This window comes from Bos javanicus, chromosome 2 (genome assembly GCF_032452875.1).
Source record: "Bos javanicus breed banteng chromosome 2, ARS-OSU_banteng_1.0, whole genome shotgun sequence".
Classification (NCBI taxonomy): domain Eukaryota; kingdom Metazoa; phylum Chordata; class Mammalia; order Artiodactyla; family Bovidae; genus Bos; species Bos javanicus.
The window spans coordinates 125,277,222-125,293,385 of NC_083869.1; the positions used below are offsets into that span (position 1 = coordinate 125,277,222).

A 16,164-nucleotide genomic window follows, 5' to 3' on the forward strand; every position below is an offset into this window, starting at 1 on the left:
ATGTCACATAACTGTGCCTCTCACAGTTCTGTAACCACAGCCTTCTCATTAAAGCTGTCTGTGTATCCTGACTGTTGCAGGTGGACCTTGAGTGCGGCATGGTTCTCAGAAGCTTATCGTCCTATGATTTCATAGTTTCATTGTCAAAACAAGAGTGGAAACTATCCAAAAACAGTTGGCCATCCCATTGGCACTTGGGGAGCTAATAGTCTTTAGATATATATATCAATAGGAGTTACCACTTGAGTTTTAAATGATCCTTGAAATTTATTCTTTAAGTCAGCAGTTGAATTTGTTGTTGTTGAGAGGTACATATATATTTCTGTGGGATGATCAGTGCTTTTTTTTTTTTTTTTTTTTTTGAGGTGCCTGACTTTTTGTCATAGTGCAGGAGGTAGGGCATGTAGTGATTGTGTATATTTTAAGGTGAGTTTAGCTTGAGTTCACTGCTGGTTACAAGAACTAAATAAATATTGCTTAATAGTTATCTGACTTATAACACTAGAATTTAAATAACATGAGGGCAGGCATTGTCTTCACTCCTCTATTCCCAGTGACTGAAACAGTTTCTGGGCACATAGTACACCCTGGTTTGATGAACACATGAGTAAATGAATGACAGTTTAGGAATGATTTGATTGAGATGAGGAAAGAACTGTTATTAAGTCCTGTAAACTTTCTAGGTTAGCAGACCAACATTTTCTGTAATGGAAGCCACTATTGCTGAGAGGAGTTTGTGATGTTTAGTACTGTACTTGTTGAAAACTTGATATCAGCAATTAGCTAATCAAGACATTGAACTTCCTGTCAAGGATAATTAGAGTGTGTGGCCAGTTGTTTTTTAGGTCTACCTTTTTACCTCCAGTGAGCGATCTGAAAATTGTTAAATTTATAAAACTACCTTGTCAGAATACCTTTTTCCCTGTGCGTGTGTAGGGATCAGATATGAATAAGTTGAACCTCTAACCATTTATAAATTATTAAGAAGGTAGAACAGAATTAAAGGTAAATAGGAGGAACAGATATAGAAGGCAGTGGCACCCCACTCCAGTACTCTCGCCTGGAAAATCCCATGGGCGGAGGAGCCTGGTAGGCTGCAGTCCATGGAGTCACGAAGAGTCGGACACGACTGAGTGACTTCACTTTCACTTTCCACTTTCATGCATTGGAGAAGGAAATGGCAACCCACTCCAGTGTTCTTGCCGGGAGAATCCCAGGGACGGGGAGCCTGGTGGGTTGCCGTCTATGGGGTCGCACAGAATCAGACATGACTGAAGTGACTTAGCAGCAGCAGGAGGAACAGAGGAGTATATGCTAGGACTAGAGCTAAAGAAAAAGTGATCTAGAAACAAACTTTGCTGGAAGAGATAACCTTGAGAGATTAAGTAAATTCTTCATTTTCTTCCCTACATTAAATCACCTATGTTCAGCCAACAGGCCTGCCTAGCATAATGTACTAGTAATAGAATCTGGAATGTACCCAAAATTCTTTTCCTTCAAGAATAATTTAAAAGCTACTTACAGAATCATCTAGCTTATATACAGTAATTTCTTAGGACTTCCCCTTAGGAAGAAAAATATTGATGGGAAGAAAATATTATCTATAAGACTATAAAATCTGTTTCATTTAGTTGTTGGGTTTAAGAAAGTAAATAATCCTTTCGTTTACCTGAGGGAGGGAGTACCATAGAAAAGGAAATGTCCCTGAGTAGTGAGGAAATCTGATCCCTAACTCAGGAAAGAAAGGGCACTGAATGAAGAATTGGGAGATCCCAATTATCGTTTGGCTATTTACCTTGAACTTCGTGACTGTAAACAAATGAACTCCTCTTTGTTCCAAGTCTTCTGAAGCTACTGTTGCATCAGTAGCTGTTCCTTATGTCTAACTTGCTTCAGTCTCTTCTAGACTTTAAACAGAGTAGCCTTGGGGAAAGGGATAAAAATTCCCTCTGATTTTGACCAGTACTCAAGTTTCTGCCACATTTGTTCGCCTGCACTACTGTTAATGGAGATTTTCCTAATACCTTTCCCTCTGAGGACTTTGTCACCAGTGGGGTAGGTAGTCAGACAGTCTGATGGTGAATGTGTATTGTGTGTGTGACTGCAGTAGGAACCAAGTGTAAGTATGTTTATGATGAGTGAAGGAAGAGTCCAAGAGCAGTGAGTGCCTCACAATTTCACTTATATTGTCTGCCTGGAAAAAAAATAATCAGTGTGGCAAATGCTAGTCCCTGAGGATTTGATTAAAAGGCAGGTGGAATTTGTGATAGAAGGGTGTGAAAAACTTAACCCAAATTCCTTGTCCTGACACAGGCAGCCTAAGTAGCTTAAATTTTTTTACCTGACCAGAATAGTGTTGAATACTTTCCGAGTTTTTCCGGGCTCATTGGTGAAATCATTAAATGCCAGAAGCTGGTGTTTGTTGGAGCAAGCACAAACACTTTAGAATTTGGAGAGCTACCTCAGTTGCTCAAAGTAATTGTGTTGCATCAGAAAAGGCATCATTTGGGGCAAGTGACAGTAAATATCACAGTATAGGAATTACATGTGGATTTGCCAGAGCTTTTGTTGTTTTTACTGGTGTCAGTAGGTCACACTGCAGGTGAGTTATTTTGCAGCTGCCAGAGAAGATGGACTGGAATGATTTGGTTTAGCTTCTTATTTCCTTAGTATCATTAGCATGAACCAGGGCATTGTGTTGTGTCCTTCTAGGACTTTAGTAGGAATAGTGACTTTAGTAGGAATAGTTGAAGACTCAAGCTGAAACAGGAAAAATGTGTGAACTGCTTTATTTCTAATTAAATCTCAGTTAACGTATGGCATGCAAAAGAGCAAAACTGGTATCTAGTATTTATTTCCTTTGCCAATGTTTCTTATCTCCTTGTCAATCTGTTTACTTAGGACAGAATATATTTTCAATTTCTTCGAGCCTTTCGCATAATATCTTTTAACACTTTCAATCTTATAGCTTCAAGCACAAATGCCAGCCTGATACCCACTTCATCTGCTATTGCCAATATTCCAACAGCAGCCGTTTCCAGCATCTCAAACCAGGTATGGTGCTCCTTTTGTTCATCCTACTTGATACGGTTCATCTAACTAGCTCTTCCCTTCTTTTCATTATCAGTTTGCCATTTCTAAGAAACAACCAGTATGGGCCATGGAGAGACCTTTTCCTGGATGCTCCCAGAGCTAGGACCTAAGATGGTTTCTCAGGCTACTATCTAGTCTCTCTCATTCCTCTGCTAAGACTGAATGATATGATTGTATCTGCTCCCTGTTTAGCCACTCATTTCATTGTGAATTCCTTGTGGTCTGGTCTTGATCACTGTTGTGCTAACTTTATGTTTAGATCACTGGTAACATCTTCAGTGTTTTAGAAGTTTTTTGGTTGTGTTATGTTTTTACTTGTTTTATCTGTAGCAATTAGTATTATTAACCACAGTCTCCATGGATCTTTTCTCCTGGCTGCAGTTAACTATTCTGGTTCACATTTTATGTTTGACTCCTTTTGTATTTGTTCATTCTTCTAGTCCCCAAGTATTTATTGAGTTCCTGCTGTGTACCTGGAACTCTTCAGGGTAACGTCTCTCTCCTTTTCATATCCTAGCCTCGGTCATGGACAGTCTGTATTTAGGTTTCCACATGTTTACTAGTTCATCCCCAGGAATGTTTACACAGTCACAGTGTCCATTTACTACTTCCAAAATGAAGAGTCTAGTCCTGACCTCATGATATCTACAGGCTTCCTGCTGATTGATTGGCTTTTTTCCTTTAATATCCTGTTGTTTCCCTAAGTTAACCATATCTAAAACCAACGTTTCTTTCCACCCTTTTGCTGTTCATTATCTTCCAAAAGGAATGCCGCTTTTTCCTACGGTGTCTCAATTCTTGTCACTTAACTACCTGTCAGTGCAGGAGACATAAGAGACACATGTTCGATTCCTGAGTCGGGAAGATCCCCTGGAAGAGGGCATGGCAGTCCACTCCAGTATTCTTGCCCGGAGGAGCCTGTCTGGCTACAGTCCATAGGGTCATAAAGAGTTGGAAACGACTAAAGCGACTTAGGATGCACACTATTTTTTAATATACCTACACCTAAAACCAGACTAGTCATTGTCAGGTTTTTTTTTTCCTTACCCAGCCCTGATCCAACCATTCCTGGAATTCTTTCTTGCTTTTCTTTTTTTTTTTTTTTGGCCACACCACACGGTATATGGATCTCTGACTAGGGATTGAACCATGCCCCCTGCAGTGGAAGCTCAGAGTTTTAACCACTGGACTGCCAGGGAAGTCTCAGCTTTTTTGTTTTTTATCGCTAACGTGTTGGAAGTATTTTTGCTTTATATCCTGCTAGATTTTTAACTCCCTGAGTTCGGCTAGTATGACTTACTCTTTCCTTTAATATTTCTTTTTCCTGTCCATGCACCCCCACACACACACCCACACACACACAGAATTATATTTGGCTTATGGTAGATGCTCAGTACTCTTTATAAATAATCGATCTGATCAATTAGCATCTTCCTACTTGTCATCAGTATCAATATCAGTGGAATTTTTTTAAGGTGTGTTTGAGCTGTGCATCATATCCATTTTTTACAGCTTTTTAAAGGTTTAATTGACATACAGTAAACCACACAGGTTCCAGTGTATGACCTGATAAATTTTGTCATGTGTGTGCCTATGTAACTGCCAAAAGTTCCCTTCAAATATTTTGAAATAACTTTATTTTTAAAGAAAATGTGATTTTTTTTTTTTTTTTTTAAAGAGAGATATACTCAGGTTTTGGAGAAGGCAATGGCAACCCACTCCAATACTCTTGCCTGGCAAATCCCATGGACGGCGGAGCCTGGTAGGCTGCAGTCCCTGGGGTCGCTAGGAGTCGGACACGACTGAGCGACTTCACTTTCACTTTTCACTTTCACACATTGGAGAAGGAAATGGCAGCCCACTCCAGTGTTCTTGCCTGGAGAATCCCAGGGACGGGGGAGCCTGGTGGGCTGCCATCTCTGGGGTTGCACAGAGTTGGACACGACTGAAGCGACTTAGCAGCAGCAGCAGCAGCATACTCAGTTTTTAAACTGGGAAACTGTGTAGGATATGTGCTTTTTTTTTTTTCATGCTCACCTGTCCTTAAAAGCACTACCGTCTAGTGCAGTGGTATATAAACTTCTTAAAGTGTAGAATCTTTCCTTCAAAAATTCTATGCAAATATTTATGCAGAAATTCTGTACATAAAGTAGGAGAAAAAGAATATTATAGTAGAAAATGGACATTGTGTGTACAATGCATGGGATACTTCCCTCTCAGCCTTACCCTAGCATCTTCTCTTTACTCTTGGGTTTCCACAGAATGCATTTTGAAAATCACTGGCTTAGGTGGAAAACTATATAGGTACATAAACGAGAAGTCAAATTAATGTTTTAAGGAAATAATTATGAGACAGAGGGACACGAAAGTCTTTGGTGTTGAAATTCGTGTTTTTCTCTTTCTGAGTCTTGTTTTCCTCCCTTATTCCCTTTGACCTACAGGACTATCCCACCTATACCATCCTTGGTCAGAGTCAATACCAAGCTTGCTACCCCAGCTCCAGCTTTGGAGTCACAGGCCAGACTAACAGTGATGCTGAGAACACCACCTTAGCAGCAGCCACATACCAGACGGAGAAGCCCAGTGTCATGGTACCTGCAGCTGCAGCACCCAGACTCTCCTCTGGTAAGCTCTGCAGCTCTAAAAACTTTGGCTTAAGGACATTTCATCCAGCCAGTGATGGTGAAGATTATTTTGTTCTTATCTAAGTCACTGTTACCATGTTCTTAGCTTTCCCTCTCAGGTGAGAGGTATTTTTAACACTTATCCAGACTGTGATGAGTCATTGGCAGACTGAATATAAAACTTGATGTTGTGAACAGAAAAGGACCAAAAATGAAAAGACTTTATTTCTGACTCCCACTCTACCCTCCCTGTAGCTTGTCACAGAGAACTTCAGAATCTTAGCACATTTTGTAATAGCTGGAGAAGTCCAGTTTTAGTCTGTGCATCATTTGGACTTCTGGTTACACCTCAGGGTGGTAGCTCTTAACTTTTTCTATATCATGGATCCTTTTAAGATTTTGAGAAAAGCTGTGGTCCTTTTTCCCCAAAGAAATACATAGAATTTAACCTACAAATTTAAATTTCTACCTTGGCAATGAATCAGTGAATTATGATGTCCAGATTTTAATATTCTGACATAAAGACGTAAACTTTCAGTAAACATATGCACATACTTTTTATTTATCTCTATTTTTCATGAAAATTTGGTGGTTTGCTGTTACATCCTATAACTTGAAGGAAGACTGTTTATCGTTAACACTGACGCATTTTTAAAACCAGTGGTCTGCGTCTCCTAAAGCAGTCTTCTGTGCATCTTGCCTCTACTAGTCTTCTAAGTAGATGAGCGTACAGATGGTCACTGCTTCAAACCTGCATAACGTTGCAATCATTCCATGCGTTAATACCTTAGATTTTAATTCATTTCTCTAAATAGCTTTGTCCTTCATAACAATTTTAACTTTTTAATAATGGAGAATTTCAAACATAGGCAGAAGTTGTCAGAATAGTATAGTGAACCCTTATATATCTGTCATCCAACTTCAACAGTTAACAACTTATAGGCAGTCTTGTTTCAGCTATGTGTGTACTAAGTCACTTCAGTTGTGTCTGATTCGTTGTGACCCTGTGGACTGTAACCCACCAGGCTCCTCTGTCCATGGGATTCTCTAGGCAAGAATACTGGAGTAGGTTGCCATTCCCTTCTCCAGAGGTCTTCCTGACCCAGGGACCGAACCTGTATCTCTTATATCTCCTGCATTGGCAGGCAGGCTCTTTACCACTAACATTACCTGGTGACCTCAGTTCAGTTCAGTTGCTCAGTCGTGTCCGACTCTTTGCGACCCAGTGAATCACAGCACACCAGGCCTCGTGTACGTCACCAACTCCCAGAGTTCACTCAAGCTCATGTCCATTGCGTCAGTGATGCCATCCAGCCATCTCATCCTCTGTTGTCCCCTTCTCCTCCTGTCCCCAATCCCTCCGAGCATCAGGGTCTTTTCCAATGAGTCAACTCTTCACATGAGGTGGCCAAAGTATTGGGAGTTTCAGCTTCAGCATCAGTCCTTGACCTGGCATGTTTCAACTATACTTCTAATTTCCTCCTAATTTCCTCCTCAAATTCCAGGTCTCACGTCTCTAAAAGATAAATGTTTAATAACATAACCACAATGCCATTATCCCATATAAAATAATTCAACAATAATTCCTTAATGCCTAAGGGTATTCATATTTCTAGTTTTCTCATAAACGTTAAGAGTCTTGTTTTTGTTTGAAGTCCAAGTAAGGGCTTCCCTTGTGGCTCAGCTAGTAAAGAATCCACCTAAAGAACCCACCTGCAGTGCGGAAGACCTGGGTTCAATCCCTGGGTTGAGAAGATCCCCTGCAGAAGGGAAAGGCTACCCACTCTGGTATTCTGGCCTGGAGAATTCTGTGAACTGTATAGTCCATGGGGTCGCAAAGAGTCAGACATGACTTTCACTTTCAAGGTCCATACATTGTGATTGGTGGATATATATTTTGTTCTAACCTATAAATTCCCCATCTCTGTTTCTTTCCTGTGTAATTTATTTGTTGAAGAAAGTAGATTGTTTTCTCAATATCAGTTCAGTTCAGTTCAGTCACTCAGTCCCAACTCTTTGCGACCCCATGAACCGCAGCACGCCAGGCCTCCCTGTCCATCCTGGAGCCCACCCAAACCCATGTCCATTGTTTCAGTGATGCCATCCAACCATATCATCCTCTATCGTCCCCTTCTCCTCCTGGCCTCATCAGGGCAGCATCAGGGTCTTTCAAATGAGTCAGTTCTCCACATCAGGTGGCCAAAGTATTGGAGTTTCAGCTTCAACATTAGTCCTTCCGGTGAACACCCAGGACTGATCTCCTTTAGGATGGACTGGTTGGATCTCCTTGCAGTCCAAGGGACTCTCAAGAGTCTTTTTCAACACCACAGTTCGAAAGCATCAATTCTTTGGCTCTCAGCTTTCTTTATAGTCCAACTCTCACATCCATACATGACCACTGGAAAAACCATAGCCTTGACTAGACGGACCTTTGTTGACAAAGTAATGCCTCTGCTTTTTAATATGCTGTCTAAGTTGGTCATAACTTTCCTTCCAAGGAGCAAGCATCTTTTAATTTCATGGCTGCAATCACCATCCGCAGTAATTTTGAAGGCCAGAAAAATAAAGTCAGTATAAATTTCACCAATTAAAAGCTCAGAGGGTAGCTTGCTGCAACCTACTGCTTTCTGTATTTTATTTAAATTGGTAAATAGATCTAGGGTGGTGGTTTTCAACTGGAGGTGGTTTTGTGCCTCCTACTTCCACCCTAAGGGCCCCACACCTAGGGATATTTGGCAATGTGTGGAAGCATTTTTGGTTGTCACACTGGGAAGGGGGTGCTACTGGCATCTAATGGGTAGAGGCCAAGGATGCCGCTTAACCAAACATCCTAAAACGTACAGGATGTCCCCTCACAACAAAAATTGTCTGGACCAAAACGTCAGTTGTACCAAGTTGAGAAACTGATTGCAGGCTTAATTTTTTGGGTGGGGCAAAATGACTTTATAGGTAAGTTTTTTCATTGCAGAGGCAGGCATGCAAATGCTAGTTATGGCTCTTCATGCTGTTAGGTCTGAATTTCCAAATTCCTAAAGTAAAGTTTGGTTTCCCAGCCTTTATCCCTGCAACATGATTCTTAAAGGCAGAGAGCCTGCTCTGGTTTTTAATAACCTGTGACTACACTGGCAATAGCAGTGTCTTACTTTTCCTTTTCAGGAGACCCTTCTCCAAGCCCATCTTTGACCCAGACCACACCAAGTAAAGATGCTGATGACCAGTCCAGGAAAAACATGACTGGCAAGAACCGGGGCAAGAGGAAAGCTGACGCCAGCTCTTCCCAGGACAGTGAATTAGAAGTATGGAAGAAACTCATTTGAGTTACCACCTGCTTTTTTCTTTTCTCTTTTCTTTAAGTTTGTCAAATATATTTCTGAAACTCATGGATATTATGTGGTTCTATGTTGTGTATCATTTAATTCCTGAGCAGTAGAAAATGAATTGGCCAAGTGTGAAAAGAGAAGTGTAAAAACACATTTCTCTGTGCCCACATTTTACCATATCACTTTCAGATCCTTTTAACCAACAAATTTGAAAAAGCTTTTTCAAATTTAGGTAGCCAGGTAACTTTTTAAGGGAAAGAACAATCGGGAAAGAACAATCTGTTCTGTATTCCAGGTTAGAACAGAAAGAACATTGCATCATATTCAAAAAGCAAAGGGTATCACAAACAATGTCATACTGTTCTCCATTTCAAAATCTTAGAGTAAAAGGACAGAACTGAAGTGCTTTAGGCCAAGTTTCTGTGAAACCTGCAGCCAGATCTGGTAACTTGTAAATGAGGTAGATTGGCTCTCACTTACTGTGTAAACCCTATAGAAATTTATTATGGATATACATTTGGCTTCATTATTAAAAAGACTAGAAAGCCATACAAAATTCTAATAATAATGGAGTTTTGATACTAATCTTTTTGTTTTCTTTCTTTAATTTTTCTATAATGTGATTGTTTAATGAGAAGAAAAAGCCATATTTAAAAATGAGTCCATTGACAGTTGTTCATAAGACATTGGTAAATTGAGGCTATGTTTGGAACCTCTCTTTCCTTTTGTTACTAGGAGGATGGGAGTGGGCTGGGAGAGAAAGAAAGAAAATGTAAAGACCTGATATATTTCATGGGAAAAACTGAGAATTCACTTATTTGTTTTAATTGTGGTAAAGTATATATAAAACTTACCATTTTGTAAGTGCAGTTTTAAGTACATTCACAGTGTTGTTCAGAAGTTTTTCATGATTACAAACTGTGTACTCATTAAGCAATAACTTCCTGTTCTCCCCTTCTATTAGTCCTTGGTAACCTTTTTTCTACTTCCTGTCACTATGAATTTTCGTGTTGTAGGTATTTCATAAAAGTGGCATCATACCAAACCCTTCCTTCTGTGTCAGGCTTATTACTTCCCCTAGCATAATATTTTCAAGGTTCGTCTATTCTGTAGCATGTTTCAGAACTTCATTCCTTTTTATGGCTGAATAACTCCATTGTGTATATATAGCACATTTTGTTTATCCATTCATCTGTGATGGACACTTGGGGGTTTTCCACCTTTGAGCTATTGTGAATAAAGCTGCTATGACACTGCTGTCCTCAAAAATATCACTTGGAGCCCCTCTTTTCAATTACTTTGGGTATAAACCTAGGAGTAGAATTGCTAGACCATATAGTAGTTCTGTGTTCAGCTTTTTGAGGAACCACCAAAGTGTTTTCCAAATGACTACACCATTTTACATTTCTACCAGCTCTATACTAGGGTTCCAGTTGCTTCCCTTTTCTATGCATTCCATCCTAATGGGTATGAAATGGTGTCTCGTGGTTTTGATTTGCATTTCTTTTCATGTGTGAATTGGTCATTTGTCTATTTTATTGGAAGTAATGTCTAAATCCTTTGCCCATTCTTTAAATCAGGGGGTTTTGTTTGTTTTTGAATCTTAGGAGTTCTTTATTCTAGAGTTTAATCCCTTAGCAGATATATAATGTGCAAATATTTTCTATGCACTGTCTTTTCACTCTCTTGATGGTTTCCTTTGATGGTTAACAGTTTTAAATTTTGAAGTTCTGTTTTGATTACTTGTGCTTTTGGTATTATACTTAAGGGTTTAAGGTTATGAAAACACCTATATTTCTTCTAAGCATTTTATTGTTTCAGCTCTTAAGTTTAGGTCCTTGATCCATATTGAGTTAATTTGTACATAGTGTGAAGTAAGGATCTAATTTTATTTTTTTGCACATGGACCTTGTTTTGGAAATGGTTTCCTTTCCCCTTTGTTCATGGTATCCTTGCAGAAATAATAATCAATTGACTCTCTGTCTCTCTCACGTTATATATATGCTATGCTAAGTCACTTCAGTTATGTCCAACTCTGTGTGACCCCAGAGATGGCAGCCCACCAGGCTCCCCTGTCCCTGGGATTCTCCCGGCAAGAACACTGGAGTGGGTTGCCATTTCCTTCTCCAATGCATGAAAGTGAAAAGTGAAAGTGAAGTCGCTCAGTCGTGTCCGACTCTTAGTGACCCCATGGATTGCAACCTAACAGGCTCCTCCGTCCATGGGATTTTCCAGGCAAAAGTACTGGAGTGGGGTGCCATTCTGGGCTCTCTCTGTTCCATTGGTCTGTGTGTCTGTCTTTATGCTAGTACCACACTATTTTGATTACTGTAGCTTTGTAGTAAGTTTTAATATCAGGAAATGTGAGTCATCCAACTTTGTTCTTTTTCAAGACTATTTTGGCTCTTTAGGGCCCTTGCGGAGAAGGCAGTGGCACCCCACTCCAGTACTCTTGCCTGGAAAATCCCATGGACTAAGGAGCCTGGTAGGCTGTAGTCCACGGGGTCGCTAAGAGTCGGACACGACTGAGCGACTTTGCTTTCACATTTCACTTTCATGCGTTGGAGAAGGAAATGGCAGCCCACTCCAGTGTTCTTGCCTGGAGAATCCCAGGGACGGGGAGCCTGGAGGGCTGCCGTCTAATGGGTTCGAACAGAGTCGGACACGACTAATGTGACTTAGCAGCAGCAGCGGGGTCCCTTGAGATTTCGTACAAACTTTAGGTTAGTTTTTCTATCTCTTTAAAAAAGTGTTGGAAAACAACAACAACAAAAACAGTGTTGGAATTTTGATAGTTCAGGACTTATATACTAAATACCTATCAGTTAAATTTATTCCTAAATATTTTATTATTTTTTATGCTTTTGTTTAATTCCTTTTAGGATTATTCATTTCAAGCTTATAGAAACAGCTGATTTCTGAATTCATTTTAGTAGCTCTCAGTAATTTTTTGTGGGTTCTTAAAGGTTTTCTCTGTGTGAGATCACATCATCTGTGAACAGAGATAATTTTACTTCTTTCTTTCCAGTTTGGGTACCTTTTTTACCCTTTTCTTGGGTATTTCTTTTACCCTTATTCTGGCTAGAATTTCCAGTACCATGTTTGAATAGAAGTGATGAAAACAGAGACATACTTCTTTTATTCCTAATCTCAGGGGTAACACTTTCAGTTTTCCACCATTGAGTATGATATTAGCTGTAGGTTTTTCATATATGACCCTTATCATGATAAGGAAGTTGCTAGTATATTGAGTGTTTTTATCATGAAAGTGTGCTGAGTTTTGTCAGATCAGTTTTTTCTACATCAGTTGAGATGACCATGTGGGTTTTTTCCTCTGTTCAGTTAATGCAGTATATTACATTGATTTTTTTTCCCTACACTGAACCGTTCTTACATTCTGGGAACAGATCCTACTTGGTCCTGATGTATAATTCCATATGCTGCTGACCTTTGTTTGCCGCTGTTTTGTTGAGGTTTTTGCATCAGTGTTCAAATGAGAGACTGGTCTGTAGCTTTCTTGTCTTGTCTTTATCTGACTTCAGTATCAGGGATTTGCTGGCTTCACAGAGTGAATTAGGAAGTGTTCCTGCCTATTCAGTTTGGAAGGTCTGAAGGATTGTGTTTGGTAGAATTCACCAGTGAAACCATCTGACCCTGGCCTTTTCTTTTCTTGGGATGTTTTTTGTTATTGATTCAGCCTCCTACCAGTTAAAGGTCTGTTCAGATTTTCTTTTCCTTTTTGAATCAGTTTTGGCACATTGTATATTTCTAGGAATTTGTTGTTTCATCTAGATTGTTTATTGATGTATAACTCTTCATAGTATAAAGGATTATAAAATCTTTATTTCTTCAAAATTGGTATAATATCCCCACTTTCATTTCTGATTTTATTAATTTATGTCTTCTGTCTTTTTTCTTAGCTAGTCTAACCAGACGTTGTCAATTATATAGATCTCTTCTAAGAACCAACTTTTGGTTTTGTTGATTTTCTCTATTTTTTTCCTATCTTCTGCTTTTTCCTACCCTTTTCTAACTTTATTTTTTCCTTCCTTCTACTGGCTTTGTCTAGCAGAGTAAATTGTGCAGTTTGGTTATTGATTGAGATCTTTTTTAGGGTACACATTTGGAACTATAAATTTCCTTTGGGACTTCCCTGGTGGTCCAGTGGTTAAAACTCCCTACTTCCAATGCAGGGGGCCCAGGTTTGATCCCTGGTTGGTTGGGGGACTAAGATTCCCCATGCTGTACAGTGTGGCCTTAAAAAGAAAAGAAAAAAAATGCCTTCTTAACTGTTTCCACAGCATCCCATAAATTATGGTACGTTGTTTTTTGGTCTTCATTCCAAGGTATTTTCTAATTTCACATGTTATTTCTTTTTTATCCATTGGTTGTTTAAGATTATATTAATTTTTACATATGTGTGAATTTCTCAGTTTTTCTTCTGTTATTGATTACTTGTTTCATTCTACTATGATTTAAAAAGATGCTCACTCATTTTTTAAAATATTTCCCTCATTCAGCGGGTATTTCTGTGGGACTTAGATGAAACCATCATCATCTTCCACTCCCTTCTTACTGGATCCTATGCCCAGAAGTATGGAAAGGTAATTTGAGTCTTTCTTCCTTTGTTATAACTGTCCCTCTCTATGCGTGCAGGTAGCCAAGATCACTGTCTCTGTTATCTCCATCTTACCTATTGACCTTTCACTTTTCACATAGAACTTCACCTGGTGGCTTATAGCAGGCAGACTACATGGTCAAGCAGAGTTTATAAAGCTGGGAACTAGACCTTGGACTAGTACTGAAAGCTGAAGTTGGTGAAGGGTGGTAAAGACTAAGTATGGGACTGAACTCAAAACAGAGTGGAGTCTCAGGATTACGTGCTCCAAAGACTGATCTGTTGTCCCTTACATCACATGCGACAGTCCCAACTGAGCATTTCATTTAGCTGAGAATCTGCGAGATCTGTACATTTAAAATATTAAATAACTTTCTAAAATAGATTATATAGCTTCTTAAATGAAAATGTACCAAGCAGAATTTAAGTTTAATCATCAGTAGTAACATCAGTTTTGATAGAGGGATGAGCTGTTTTTGAGGTATTGTCGGTATATTTCTATACTAAATTACCTCCAGGTTCCTTTTTTTTTTTTTTTAGTTTCTGTGAATAAATTTTATAAAAATATCTGCCTCATTTACCATCCTACTTTATCTACCCCTAATTAATTCTTATTGTCACTGTTTGTTTCTAGTAGAAGTATTTTCCGTAGGCTTTTAGTATCTAGGCTGGTAAACTAACATAAGCTTATATACTCTATAACAAGACTGGTTATGGAAGTATACAAAATAAGATCATACCACCTCTAAGTGAAGGTCTGATAGTTCCTTTTAAAGCTATGTGCATTGGTTTTCCTACAAATATTTCTTTACTGATTTCCTGGTTGTTTAGATTGTCAGATTACTGACTTCCAGCGTTATACTGTGTGTGTGTGTGTGTATTTGTGTGAGTGTGTGTAAGATAATGAGTATTAGAATAGCAATATTTTAGCAATAGTTAGAATTTCTGCTGAAGCAGGGAATTTTTCCGAAATTTGTTTTCTTTTTTTTTTTTTTAAGTGGGTTAAAGTCCTGAAATTTTTAACTTTGCACAATCTAAGCTTCTTACACCTGTGAATGAAATTGCATCAGTAATAGTGAGAAGCACTGTTGTGGGCCAATGTTGTTTTGGCCTTGACCTCAAATAATTTTGAAACATTTAGAGGTAAGAACTGGTGCTGTAAGTGCCAAGTCAAACAAATTCTCTTATTGCCTTTCAGGACCCAACAGTAGTGATTGGCTCAGGTTTAACAATGGAAGAAATGATTTTTGAAGTGGCTGACACACATCTATTTTTCAATGACCTAGAGGTATGCATTTTAAATTGTTTCTGTGCTTCAGTGAAACACTTTGTTCCATAACTTATTTATTGAGACTGTGATTTTTGCATTTAGAGGAAGTGTGGTTAAACAGGGTAGGTATGGTAAGGCCAGCTGGGCACTTAGGTATACATAGTCTTGAAGAAATAGTTCCTTGGTTAGGTCAGCACAGTCTTGTTTCTGGGCTTCAGTTTTATTGGCTCAAAAATTTGATTTTGTTAGCATATTTGGAAATGATCTAGCTCTAGGGGCAGTGCCATCCCGTCAGGTAAAGCACTGATACATAGACCAATATTCTAATTTACTCATCTATATTAAATAATATATAGAATGTGGCATTGGTTGTACTCTTAATTATATTTTGACTGTTCTTCAGTTTTACCTTCTTAAAAGATAGTCTCTTGATTTGTCAGATCTGTAGAGGGCTACTCTTAACTTGTTGTATTTTGTACCTGCTTATTGTCCATGTGTAAGCCGTGAAGTCCAGATCATTTTATATTTAGGTGGAGGGAAATCTGGAAACCCTGAGAGCTTCTTGGTTAATTGTTTTGTTTGACATTTGAGTTCATCTTTGAGGTAAACATGGTGTAGTGGAGAGAGCACAGGACCAGGAGTCAGAGGACCAGACTCGAGTACCAAGTTAGGAAAGTTATCTCCCCATTCTGGGCCTCAGTTAAGCAGTTACCCTATACAAGGAACTAGTAACAGTTGTTCTGTTTGAAGATAAGAATGCCTTGCCAAGACACTGAGGTGGGAAGGAGCAGATTTGTCACTTAATGTCCTTTTGAATTTTGAACTCTGTAAGACATGTATTACCTACTTTTTTAAATAGTGGAGATTTTAAAGTAAAATAAACACAAAGTAATCCTCTCTCTTTTCAAACACAGTCTAGTTCTACTCAGCAATTCTCCAACAAGTTAAATTAGTAGGGCTCTAAACTCCAGTACTTTTATGTAAGCTCCACAGTGCTTTAATCTTCCATCAACTTCACATGTTGATAAATTGGAACATTATAGTTTTTATTCAGCAAACATTTATTGAAAACCTACTATGTGCCAGTAATTGTTGCCAAATTGTATTTGTAATGATTTTCTAGACATAGTCCTCACTCAGGACTGAAAGTTCTGTGAAGAATTTGACCTGAATGTGTTCCTGCCCCCCAGGTCAGTGGTTCTCAACTTTAGGGGGCATAAGAATCACCTGGGGAGCTTG

General features: G+C 38.9%; 1 protein-coding gene across 7 annotated transcripts in view; it reads left to right on the forward strand.

The window, feature by feature from the left end:
• The window catches only part of EYA3 (EYA transcriptional coactivator and phosphatase 3), a 189,724-nt gene that overhangs the window by 151,931 nt on the left and 21,629 nt on the right, over nt 1-16,164 (forward strand). For all 7 annotated transcript variants that reach the window (XM_061391230.1, XM_061391241.1, XM_061391221.1 and 4 more), the window contains 5 exons: nt 2,969-3,054; nt 5,535-5,718; nt 8,874-9,013; nt 13,558-13,641; nt 14,854-14,943. In XM_061391230.1, the coding sequence (XP_061247214.1) occupies nt 2,969-3,054; nt 5,535-5,718; nt 8,874-9,013; nt 13,558-13,641; nt 14,854-14,943 (584 nt within the window). The remainder of the gene's footprint in view (nt 1-2,968; nt 3,055-5,534; nt 5,719-8,873; nt 9,014-13,557; nt 13,642-14,853; nt 14,944-16,164) is intronic.